Source organism: Prunus dulcis, chromosome 2 (assembly GCF_902201215.1).
Source record: "Prunus dulcis chromosome 2, ALMONDv2, whole genome shotgun sequence".
NCBI classification, from domain to species: domain Eukaryota; kingdom Viridiplantae; phylum Streptophyta; class Magnoliopsida; order Rosales; family Rosaceae; genus Prunus; species Prunus dulcis.
In genome coordinates, this window is record NC_047651.1 from 12,768,065 (window position 1) to 12,781,464 (window position 13,400).

Consider the following 13,400-nt stretch of genomic DNA (forward strand, 5'->3'; position numbering starts at 1 on the left):
ATTATATTTTTTGTTCATCGGATAGAACCGCATGTGCTTTCTAAAATTATTTCCTTTTTCTTTTCCCATTATCGGGATGGGCACACTATATACCAGAAAGCTTTTAGAACATATTCAACTCACATAGATGCGAAATTCTGTGTCTATTTGTTGTGTAATTCGAAACAGATCTCTTGATTTTGTTGCGGATATGTTATGCCTTAATAAATCCATGAGTCATCCCATAAATAATCATAGCTTTCTAAATATCCCATAGATTGGATATTGGTTCCATCATTTCAATTTCTGGCAATTGAAGATTTTAGTGTTTGAATTTATGTAATTTGAATTTTGTAGAATTTTGTAAATGACACTATAAAAATTGTGAAATAACGCCTATTTTAGTGGAAATTAAACTTGGAATTTGATGTCTCAATTTCCATAATTTTTTTTGCACGTCATTTAATAAATTCCGCGCTTAAATTGCCAAACAAGAGAATTGTCAATTTCTCCTCTTAAATTCAGAGTTATTTTTCCTCATCCAAATGGATGGTAAGGAAAAATCTCAACCGCCTGGTGGCCTCCCTCCCTACCCACCTCCCCTCTCATCTCCTTCCTACACCCCCACCCCACTCCACCACCCACCCACACCCCCCCTCCTTTTTTCCCTCATGATCCTTCTTTGTTATTTTGTTTTGTGATGTGGAAGCAGTCGCCATGAAATAGTCGTCGTCTTTGGCCCACGCATACAAGGATGATGTCGGATTGCATTGGGTTTGGGTTTAGACTGTGTGGCACTTTGGGTTTAGCCGGTATGGCGCTATGGCTAGGGAGGATGTGGAGCGGTGATCTTGCTTTTTAGTTTGTTTAATTAAGTCTAATAATTCTCATGAACTCTTTAGGAGATTGATGTAGTTTCTCTCTCTAGATTATTTAAATTCTATTTAGCTTTGACTTTCAATACGGATTTGCCATTTATGTTGTTGCGCGGTGAATCTATATTGCAGGTTAGAGTACATGTGATTTTAATTGTTGAATAAGAGATTTTAGTCATCTTTGGGTTATGTGTGATTCTCTCATCAATTCAACATGTTGTTGCGTTTGGGTCATTGGAGAAGATTTACTCATATTCGGCACATCGTTGCTTTGTACTTTTATTTGTTTTTCAATAAAAAACTATCGCTTATTCAAAAAAAACATTTAAAAAAGTTACTGTTTCATGTAACAAATAAGATGACACAGATTTTGGCTTATATGCTGGCCAAGTGACAACCATAAGTTTATTGAGGGAAAAACAAATACAAATTGAAAAGATGAATAATATTCAATCATATTAATTCGAGATGATCACTTTTCCAATAATGGTACTCTGTCAAATTCATGTGGTAAAAGAAGAAGAGAAAAGACAGAAAATTGAGGGTTAATTTAAAAAGATGGTGGAATCCTTCCACCAAGTCTTCATTACTAAAGAAAGAAGTCAGAAAATTATGGTACCTAATAAGTCTCTGTGAATGCTATAATTACGTTGAGTCCTGCATTGCAGCTCTGACCAGTGACCAAGACCCTACCAGTTTGATTAGGAGTTCTTACAATCTAAGCACACAACCCTACATTAGTTGACATTTGGAGAAGATGACCAATATTTTTTAGACAGTAATGTAAAGACTTCATTATCAAATGTGGAATATTGTCAACAGGATCCTTTTCTGATGGTATCTTTTGAGTCTAACATGTAAACAACACATATTGAATGGCCGTGGAAGCATATACGTGGATAACATGCAGAATTGTGGTGTATCTCAAATAGATAATTAAATCTTTTCTACTATTGAAGAAGACATGAAGCTAAAGACCTTCACCTAGTCCAACTTTAAACACCTTTCTCAGTCGGGAAACTTGTAATAGTTGGTTCAAACTGTAGTGTCTCTTTTCTTCTCAACCATTGCTAATTATGTACTCACTCAACGCAGACCACATTTGGGACGCTACAAGGACATAAGTTAAATAAGCATAGGTGAACCAACCCAACATCAAATTAATTGACTAAATATTTGTTTACCTAAAAGATTTTTCGTCTATTTTTTTTTCTTTTTCTAAAAGGCCTTTGGCATTTCCCACAAAACTCCAGAAATGTGGAGATGAGACATGGAATGCATGGATGATTTTAAGAAAATTTACTTCCATGGATGATTTTTTTTTTTTTTTTCAAGGACCTTTCCTATTAAGAAGGGCGCGATAACATACTAAACCCAGATACACTGTACGGATGCTAGGACTCGAACCATGATCTTTTTTGGGAGAGCAATTGCTCCAAATCACTACACTAATAAATCCTTTGCATTTATATTTAAAACTGTAAGTAGGGAATTTTCCCTAATATTAAGCATAAATAAATAAATAAGAAAACAGGTCAACCAGTCAGTATAGTAGAAGTTTCTATTTGAACTGGTCATCCAAGTTACGGAGCAGCTGCTTTCATATTAAAGTAACCATGACCTTTCGACATACACATGCTGTTGAAGAGGTTGATAGTCGGTATGCAGAAGAAGATGCACATCTACATTAATAAATGCAGATCTACATTAATAAATGCAGGCAAATTTTCAAATATGTTTGTATTGAACAGGATGTGTATAAAGTAAAATAAGTTTTTACAAATAACACATAATCGAAGCAATTTGGGTTTCCTTTTCTGATCCAAAAATTTGAGACTGACCCCACTTCATGAATAAAAAGAACAATAAAATGGGAAGAAACCTCTTAGTTATAAGAAAATAGTATGACACATGAGGCTTATAGCTCAAGTAGTTAAGAGCATTTACTCCTGCATCCGAAGGGTTTGTTTTGTCCTTTGGTCTCTTTGTTGTTGTTTTTCATGCTTTTGTGCTCTTTGTTGCTGCTCCACTTCTTTACAGCCTAGTTTGTTGGGTTTCACCCTTGCATATGGGTTTTGCAGAATGTGAATGTTTTATTGATACCCAAAAAAGTAATTAAAAAAAAAAAAAAGTTGAACAAAGATTCACAGAAAGGAAAAAGATGATGAAAGAACATTAATATCATCAAATGAATTCCTTTGCATTTATATGCTTTAACAATGCATATACTGACTTATTTTCACCTAGAAATACGTATTACATGGCCGAATAACAAGCCTTTCGTATTTTATTAACATGAATTAGAGCGGTGTTTTCTTATGTACCTGCTGAAGCAAGAACTTAACTAAATAGTCTGCACAAGTTACAAAGTTCGTGTAGGTTGAAACACCACAGTACTCAAAGCTTTGCAATGGCAGTTACAGGCAAGTTTGATCTTGCAGGAAGTTCTAATTCTTCCCATCCTTCATCATCCAACTTCGAGAAGTACTGCTCAACCATATGGTTAGTAACGAGCTCCAATTTAGAAGGCTCCCACTGAATGATGGACCAAAAGAAGGAAACCAAAAAAAAAAATTAAGGTCCAAGTTGTAGAAATACATAACGATTGCACATATTTGTATGATTCAAACATGTGCACGCTATATATATATAGCAGGGAGAAAAATATATAACGGTGATTACTTGCATGGATGATCCTTGAAGGGGAACCTAAAACATACACTATAGATTGTCAACCACATTGCAGGTGGTCCCACAATATGGTTCTTAAATTTCTCAAAATGAGGATATCCTTAATAGGAAAAGACCATGTGCATGAGTATTGTATGAGTGCGGGCGCATTTGTGTGTGTGTGTGTGTGTGTGTGTGTGTCACAATTAAGAGAAACGTAACAAAATGCCCATTTCATTTACCTTTGGGTTCTTATCCTTGTCTAACAATATAGCTCTGCAGCCCTGCAATTAGAAACAAGGCTTAAGTCACCCAGAAGAAAAAATAATGAACGTGGATAAGAAAATATGTGAGTAAGCTGAACCTCTCTGAAGTCCTTGCTGACTTCTCCTTTCAGAACATGGCAAACCATTCTATATTCACGAACAAGGCATTGACCAACTCCTTGAAGCCTTCCTTCTCTAATCTAAAATTGCAATATAAAAATTAATACCAAGCCTAGCAATTGTGCAAGTCACGCTCTTATAACGTCCTCGACATATTATGAAACTTAAATTCCTAGCTTTAGGTGACATTTGTGTGCCAATAAAGACCTCCTTTTCTACTGAGGAAAAATAAAAAGAAGTACCTAGTCTTTCAATTATATACTGTCCTTCACAATAGTGCATATTACATGTTAATGCGGGCCTTAAAGACCTTAGATCACCCTTACATATATGTAGGGTTGAACCATTAGTTTCCTTTCTAGTTTGAACTATTAGTCAAATTTCACTTTACTACAAGAATTTGTCCAATCTAGGTTCTATTCAACAATAAGAAGATGATAATCACGATTAGTATCAAGCTTTGTTATACAATTACAAATTTTCAAAGCATGACTTCATATTTTTAGAATGAACTTAAGGAAATCTATACCATACCCTGGGCATAACAAGCAATCTATATCTTGCCCCATATAAAGAGAAAAAAGGCAAAAGACACCCCCTTTCTTCTGGGGGTCAGATGTCCTACCATGCTTCAAACACAAACTAATCATATCATTTTGATATGTGAGAATTAACAAACTGCAATTACAAGGCCTGCAGGAGACTTACCGATTTCAAGGAAATCTTCAAACTCATTGGCGATGCCTTCTTTAGTGCTTGAATTGTTGAAGTTAGCCAAGCATCCGCACTGTTTGTAGCCTCCTTCTCCTTCAATGGCATGCAAAAGGTATGGTCAAGTGTAAACGTTTTATCTACAACTAGAATCCTAAAAGAAAACTATTTAAGTATCGAGCCACAGGAAGATACAGGATGCAGAGAGAATAATAAACCAACTCTTCTAATATTTGAAATTCGAATAAACTTACAAGGGCAGATAAAATTTCCTCTACTGTTCTTCTAGAAAAGCACTTGTCTATAACATCCATCCTGTACCCAAAACAGCTGAAAAATTTACAAAAACATATTCCCAACTTTGCATTTCAAGAATATATAATTAGATCAACAAATGATAAGTCTAGACACACTAATTTCTTGAGTATGCAAAGGATTTTTTAAGAATGTAGTTACTCTCCTTAATACCTATGACAAACCAGCAATTTCACCTCTAGAACTTCTACATGTGCAGCAATTTGGACATTTCAAACGTGAGAATGTGCTTTCTACATTGATACAAAGAATATTGTGGTGGAATGAGGAATATACGAAATGGCCAAGGTTTCATGGTGCTAATACAATTTTGTGACCTGTGCTGGGGCTCTCCAGAAATGGTGTATAAAATCTTGTGTTCCACTGGCAATTCTACTGGAAGAAAAATAAGATCATGCAGAACAGTAAATTCCATAAAGCAAAAATTCAGAGCATCTGGTGCATGACAATTGCATTCCATAAAAACAAATCAGAAACAAATTCTAGCATAACTGGTTAAAAATAGAAATACTAACCGGTAGTAAGCACTTTTCTCTTTCAGAGTCGGATTCTGCGAGTATTTATCTATAATTGCTTGAATAATGTTAAAATCACTTGAGTCAACTTTGCATAGAGCTTCTTCTAAATAAGACAATCTCTGCCAATCAATCAAACACAGTATAAGCCCTCAAAATAACTAAGTAGCCTCTAGACAAATGATTGGGAAATAATACAGAGAGAGAAATGAAAGCTAAACAAGAAAGCATAATTGGTTTAAAAGCAAGATTACAGCATGTCTAAATGACTTCATGGTTACTGTGAGTCTGAATAATAATGATATTTTAGGATCGAAGAATCCAGTCTAAACTTCGCATAGACTTGGATTGGTTGTCTACATACCAAAAACCACAAACATGATGACAGATTGCCATCCCGTACATGCTTTCTAGAGGTTAGTAATGCCCGAATATTGATTACAAAAAAAATTCCATAATTTCCTTCATGTTTAATGAAGGAAATTGAGGTTCCACCCCAAAACCAATTGGCAATGGGGGGAGTAGCCCAAACTCCTTATAAGCCCTTGCTAGGTTTCTCAACTTTCAAATGTGGGACTTTTTACCTTCATAAAGTTAAAAAAAAAATTTGAAAATCAATAGATTCTCCTACCCACATTTTTCTACCAAAAGCAGCAGGCTCTTCCCTTAGTAATAAGAAACCCCATCCACGCTATGCAAATCACCTTCCTTTCCTCTTGGTCCTACGAATTTACTTCCTTTTGTTCTTTGATGTTAATTTTTCACTTAGCAATATGAAAATATTTGTGGACTTCAGTTTGCTAGACCTTCAACAGCACTGCACCAGGCTACTTGATCCAGCATTTTGGTTTCCATGACCAATGTTTTATATGAAAACCCATATAAAAACAGCAGAGTTTAGTAAAATAGTTGTTAATGTAAGGAGAAGTTTATTGCCCAATGACTATCTGAAAATCACAGGTTGCTACAAAATTAAAACAAACAAAAGAAGAATGAATGATTTATTGACTAAACATATGACACTCAAAATATGTGACTCATATTGCAATTCTGCACTAACTTAACATACAAAAAGCTAAAGAATAACCTGCACAAGTCTCAAAAGTAAAACATGCTGATACTTGTTATAATTAGCAAAATTCCTTAACCAATCAGGTCATGTTCTTCTTAAATTCCAATTAAGATCATTGGTATAGATAAAAACTAAAAGTAATGGGTAGCGTACCGTTGATGGAACAAAGTGAGTAGCAAGACCACACACAAGCATTTCAGCACCATCCAATCTGGTACCTGTAAGACCAACATATTCTCCTGCAGCACATTAGGGGTGGGGGCAATCAATAATAAAGGACAAAAGGTTTCTGCAAAGTTCAGTATCAGCCAGAATCATAACACAGAAGCATCACTAATGTGATTAAACATAGCAAGAGATTAAAAAATTATACATTTGACAGAAAAAATAATCATCAAAATTCAGTGAATTTTACTACTTCCTGAAAGATAAGGAAAAAAATTAAAAGAAAGTGAAAAATGCCAAGGTAAAACTAAAATAACTACAAGATGTTATCTCAGATTTAAAACTTAATTTGATTTTGTGGTAACAAACTTAAACATATTTAAAAATTAGAAAAACCTTTTCAAATTATAAGTGGCAATGCTTCTAAGGATAAGAAACTATGTTCATACTGTGAGAAACACTCTTTAAATAAACAAGGCATCTATTCATCATAAGTTCAATAGAAATTTTAAAACTATGTTACAATGAGTCATCTAGTTGTAACTTTTCTTGGGTAGAAAAAGACAGTAGATTACAAGTTCAAATATTCCCTGCTCAAAATTAAGGATTGAACATCATTGATGTCTGATTTTACTAACATGGAAAAAATATATATATTCTACTAATTTTGGGTTATCAAGGATTATGGAACATAGCTTATTCCAAATTTAAAGACACTTAGACTTTTACTCTTAATTAATTCTTTCTTATAAACTTTTTGTATGCTTCCAGTTCACTAGGGAGCGGCTTCATTTTCAGGGCTTTTCAATATTCCTTTACCAATCATACAACAGATAGTACAGGGAAAAAAAGATTTACTTGAGAACACAAATATGTAAACCAAAGGTATAGCAGGGATTACCAAAGAATCCAGGAAGTCTGGACAAATAATAAGAGGCACCTACATCGGGAAAGAGTCCCAAAGCTGTCTCTGGCATTGCAAAAACCTGCAAAAGATTAATAAGAGATACAAGGGACTCAGAATCAGAACTTCAGACAAAGACAGACAGAAAAACAAACAGATTGAATAAGCACACATTTTTTTTATTGCAAGAGCAAGGCATTGAACAAGTGAGTGAGCTAGAACAAGTAAGAATAATTATTACAGATTGAATAACAGGAAAAAGTAAAAGTCATAAATAGTTCAAATCCAAAGGATGCAGCCGAAATTCTTCCTAACTTCAGACATGAGATAAAGTGAGACATACCGAATTCTCAGTTGCAACACGGAATCTTCCATGAATTGAAGCACCAGCCCCACCTCCCATGACAATTCCATTCAGAATTGAAACCTTCAATGATGTGCATGCTAACAGTAAGTAGTTTAAGGTATATTGCCAACAAGTAGATCAGAAGTAATACCTCTGACACCAGAAGTCATAATAAAAGGTAATATGAAACCTACACTTAACAAGTGAACTGGCTCACCTGAGGTTTACTGTATGTTGCCAACAAGTAGTTTAAGGTAAACTCCTTTTGAAAAAAATATGCACCTAATCTCCAATTTCCTAAGTAATACAAACCATGAACACAGTAATATTAGATCGGAAGTAATTTTTATTGCATCTTATTTATAAATACTCAACAGTTCAACATAATTATGCAGAAAATGGAAATGGATATTATTTGAAAATTTGAGGTGTAAGAGATAGATGATGCTTGCACCTAAACTGAAGATATAGTTCATCAGTTGATGTTAAGGATCAGAAAATATGCTCAGTAAAAAATTAAAACAAAAACAGATGACGAAAGAAGTTGTGCCTTCATTAATCTGACGAACCACAGCAGCTACATCACCACCGGCACAAAATGCTCTACCTTTCCCCTAAAAACATAAAAACAGATGGTCAACCTGTCACAATATTTTACTTTCTCTGTATAGCTGAGACAGGAGTATGAACATTAAAGCAGTCTCTATCTCCCAATACATAAATATCACAAAAGAGTTCAGATCCTTGGTTGGAAATGACCCACAGAAAACCCCAGCTGATGTTAGTCAAGTGTCGTGTTATAAATACATCAGGCTCAGGGATTGGCACAAATGTGTCTACAACCTTATGTAAATTTAACCAACCTAACAAAGGTAATACAATTCCCAAGTTATTAGAAACAGAACTTTGGGTGTGTCAATAAACCAGTCCTGCAGTGTCAATTGAGTTCCTCAACTTTGGTCTTTTGGATTTACTACATGGTTAGTGCTTACTTATGATAATGGTGTCAGGCATTGTCTTTCGTGAGTAACATTTCAGATGCAGCAATATTTAAGCGAAGAAAAAATGAAACCAAAGAAAATAAAAGTGAATAAAAGAAAAATAGAAAAAATATCAAGCCAGTTTTGGTTATGCCAAGGAACTGTTCGATCACAAGGAATGATCAAGATGAATTACTATGTGGGGAAGTGGTATGAATGGGCATTCCCATTAAGTTTAAAAACCTTTGTCTTGGAGAACCCACTAGGAAGTTGACCTTACAGCTTCAAAGGATTGTCGATTTTTACCACAAGAAGCCAAGGACTTTGATGCTCATATTTTTAAATTATTGAAGATGATTCGTCAGTAGAGTGGAAAGAATTAGGGAAAGAAGGCCCACAGGTAAGAGAATATTGAAAAGGTGGTAGATAACAATCAACACAGGTCTGTCAAAAAGACGGATAAATAGATACTTCAGCATTGATATACAATACATCAAATACCCCAAGTGGTATGAAATGCACATACACTGAAAATGAAAAAGCATCAAGCCAGTTTTAGTTAATGCCAAGAAACTGTAAAATTTCTCTTGCTCTCAACCATTCGTCAGGAAAATGATCAAGATGAATAACTATGTGTGGCTGCAAATGAAACGTGAATTATACCTTAAACTTAGAAACCTTTATCTTCGAAAAGAAACCCAATAGAATCTTAAATTGACTTTATATCTTCACAGGATTCTACATTCACCACATCAAGCAAAAGACTTTGATGCTCATAATTTTACAAGAAACTCAAGAAAAAAGGCTTAACATGTAGCTAAAAGTAAATGTAAGCACAGAACACAGGTCTGTCAAAAAGAGAGATGATTAGACGCTTCAACATTAACAAACATCAAAAACTCCACAGGAAAGATCAACTTTATATGTCTATTAGCTTCATAGTAAGACGATATTACTTGACTTCTTTCTTGTTTCTCTTTGAAACAGTTTAAAATTATACTTGAAAACTTGCATGTGGAAGAAGAGTACCTTGACAATCACCAGCTTGACATTATCATCCTTCTCATAAGCCAGAAAAAGTTCCAACAGACGAGAAATCTACAAATGAAAGAAACAGGAAATTAAAACAACTAAGGACAATGAGTACCACAGAGCACATTACTGAGGACAATAGTACAATGCAAATTTTTTCCAAAAGGAGTTTACCTAAAACTAGCAAGTAAAATCTTAAGAAATCAGAAACTCTTCAATAGAAGAGCACATAACAGGTGGACAAATCAATGCCCACTGATAAAGAGATGAAGGACAATAAACTTCAACCACTGGACTGGCGGTAGTCTATTGACCCTCAAAAGTCCTACCATTCATCTCGCTCTATAAACACCACATAATACAGTATAACATCCAAATTAAAATGCTACAAGAGTTCAGGAAAACCTCTACAAAGCCTATATGGAATTCCATCCGGACACATATGTTCTAGACAGTTTGGAAAGGAAGGAACAGGAGAGTATTTCAATGAGCAAAAACAGGAATTTTTCAGCATGATGATTTTGTAAATTTCTTGACTATCTAGTGTAAGTTAAGGATTCTCCAGATACCTCAATAACAAGACAAAAATTAACGGGGCAATAATATCCTTGATTGAGAGTAAATGTGAGTTCAGAACAGAAACAAGTTAACGCCAGTAATTGCTTCACTTGAAAAATGAAGCTTATCCTCGAGATGTATAATTTAATCCACAAACATTTGTTCAAGAAAGTTAAGATATGAACCAAATTGATAAGGAAAGCAAAATATGAAGCACAAAGAATAGATACAAGAAGAAAACATTAACAAAAATGAAAATAACATATACTCAGCCAATAAAAAAGAAATCAAAATAGCATAAGTTAGTTAATTACATGGCATTTAAGGTATATAACCTTTGTATTCAAGAAACTAAAGCAGTAAAGTACATCAACATAGGACGATACCATTTCAAAGTTAAGCGCGTTCAATTGCCGTGGCCTGTTCAATGTCAATGTCCTCACAAACAAATTTTGTTGTACCAGAACCTACCAGATAAAAAGAACAAAACATAAGCTTCAATAACAAACACGCTAGTTTAGTGAAGCGCATGATGGAAAACGTCAAAAACTGCAACAAAACGTCTGAACGATCACAAATACTCAAAATAAATAGCAATCAGAAAACGGGAATGGTACAAAGAAATATAATCTAATCCAATCTCCAACAACAACAATTACCCAATTCAAAAAAACAACTAAAATTTGGAATTTAAACATTAGACATACTGAAGAGATGAAGGAAAATGAATTTCAAGACAAAAAGGACGCGGTACATGAAGCTCAATGTTTCATATTCCTAATTTTTCGAAGATAAAAATTCCTTTCTTCCTTTCTGAGAAACGAAACGGAGAAAATATACACATGTATGTATTGTAGAGGGTATGTAATTTAGATTTTTTTTTTTACCGAATCTTCTTCGCGTCGGGTAGAGCCGAAAGAAGCCATGGTTGTACTGGAAAATGCACTGAAACAACTGAGACGCAAACACACGAAGCTTCCTATACTGAGTGGTCGTTATCGAAGAGAGAGAAAACGGGAGAGAGAAGAGAAGGAAAAGGGGTGGGTGGCGAGAGAAGAGACAGATGGTGGAAGGTTGGGTGGCAGGATAAGAGACAGGGAGGAGGGCGGAGTTGGGTTTGGTGGCGTTGTGTGGGGTTCGCTTTGGCGGCTGTGGGATTCAGTTTCAGTAATTCATTTTTCAATTTTTTTTCAATTTTAAAATTGGTTATATTCTTGTACTTTAAATTTTAATTATTTTATTAAATCTGATTTTTGTGATTTTATATTCTTTTAATTTTAAATTGAACTTACATTTGTTTATAAAGATATTAGATTAGTTATTAGAATTTTTCGGATTTTACTCGATGTGCCATTTCTTAAACAAATTATTAGAATGGTCTTCATACTGTAAAATGCGCATAAATACATGAAAATTAAATGTAAAGACTCAAAATCGTGGAATAAGATAATAAATAAGGAAGATAATCGTATCAATTATCTCCTCTTAGGGCATCCACTTCATGCCAAATTGTTTTAATATTTTTATTTCTTTTTCGTTGAAATTTTGTAAATATTGTTAGAATTTAACAAGTGTCAAACTCACGGTTTTAAGGAAGAGCTCATCTTAATCTTTAATCTTTATGAACCACTACGCACCTGAGTTCAAATTCCCCTCTTCGTAGTTTAGATTAGGGATCCGAATCCTTTACTTAGATTTTATCTGCCATAATCTACTTGACTTCTCTCCTGCATACTTCATCTCATTAAAATTTAATCCATAAGACTTCGATGGAGACATCTTCTTTAGAATATAACCCAATTTTCTCATAATTAGAAAAGAAAAAACAACCCTTATTGAACTAGCAAGAAACTTAACACCGTTAAACTTTTTCTTTTTTGTCGTCATAAAGTTGATTTTCACAAAACCTCAAAAAGCAGGAGAGACAGAGCAAGAACAAAGTCTAAAATATCAAACCCAACAAGGTTCTTGGAGCAAACAAACCACTTATAACCTCCCATCGTAAAAAGAAAGAAGTATTTAAGGGAATGCAGCGGCAAAAAAAAAAATTTAAGCGATGTTGCAGAGAAAGGAAGAAAAGAAAAACTAAACGATTGGGTGCAGTAGTTGCAGAGAAATGAAGAAGACTAAACTGATTGGAAGGACGTGTTGCAGAGGAAAAAAGTACGAAAAAACGAAGACTCAAGATCCTTGGGGAAGACGGTGCAGAGATAGGAAGAGAAAAAAGGAAACGATTGCAGCTGATTAAGTTTCACGTTTTTTAACAAAAAAAAGAGGTTCACGTTAGGTTAGGGGTTAAGTTTCACGTTACTTCAATCAGGGGATTTTTTTAATTTTTTTAATTATGAGGAAATTGGGTTTGTTTTAAAGATGATGTGTCAACTTAAAATTCTTTGGATTAAATTTTAATGAGTGGCGTATGCAGGAGGAAGTAAGCATATCATGACAGATAAAATCCAAATAGATGATCCATATCCTTAGATTAGATTAGAAAAGATTATCCCTTGTATAATTATTTAAAAAAAAACATAAGGAAAGTCACGTATGGAAGTCATTTCGTTTTCTCTTTTCTTATTTCCAGTAGTTGAAAATAAATGTGTCATAACTTGTAATCTAATAGGAGTCTAGCCTATTGGGAAAGAGCTTTGCCTTGCAAAACAGTGGTCTCATGTTCAAACCCCTATAGCAACTTGGTAGTGTATGCGCGTTTGAGAAACCCTCTACCCTTTGTAGTTTAAAGTATCGCTTGAATTTAAAATATATATTATAATCTAATAAATAATTGCTTGTATCAAAATAAATAAATACATAATCTAATATATTGAGTTTGATAAGAAAGGAAAAGACTAAAAAATTTATGATAACAACCAAATAGCTAATCCATCTACAATT

General features: G+C 34.2%; 1 protein-coding gene across 1 annotated transcript; it reads right to left on the reverse strand.

Moving 5' to 3' along the window:
* Nucleotides 1-3,010: 3,010 nt before the first annotated feature.
* Nucleotides 3,011-11,747, reverse strand: LOC117619061 (3-hydroxyisobutyryl-CoA hydrolase 1). The gene is made up of 14 exons (XM_034348883.1): nucleotides 11,396-11,747; nucleotides 10,895-10,975; nucleotides 9,948-10,016; nucleotides 8,489-8,552; nucleotides 8,156-8,235; nucleotides 7,936-8,019; nucleotides 7,590-7,674; nucleotides 6,677-6,762; nucleotides 5,452-5,573; nucleotides 4,876-4,936; nucleotides 4,619-4,717; nucleotides 3,889-3,990; nucleotides 3,767-3,808; nucleotides 3,011-3,389 (listed from the first exon to the last, which is right to left on the reverse strand). Exons 1-14 carry the CDS (start codon nucleotides 11,432-11,434, stop codon nucleotides 3,252-3,254), a joined length of 1,152 nt encoding a protein of 383 aa, XP_034204774.1. The 5' UTR covers nucleotides 11,435-11,747; the 3' UTR covers nucleotides 3,011-3,251.
* Between the last annotated feature and the right edge of the window lie 1,653 nt (nucleotides 11,748-13,400).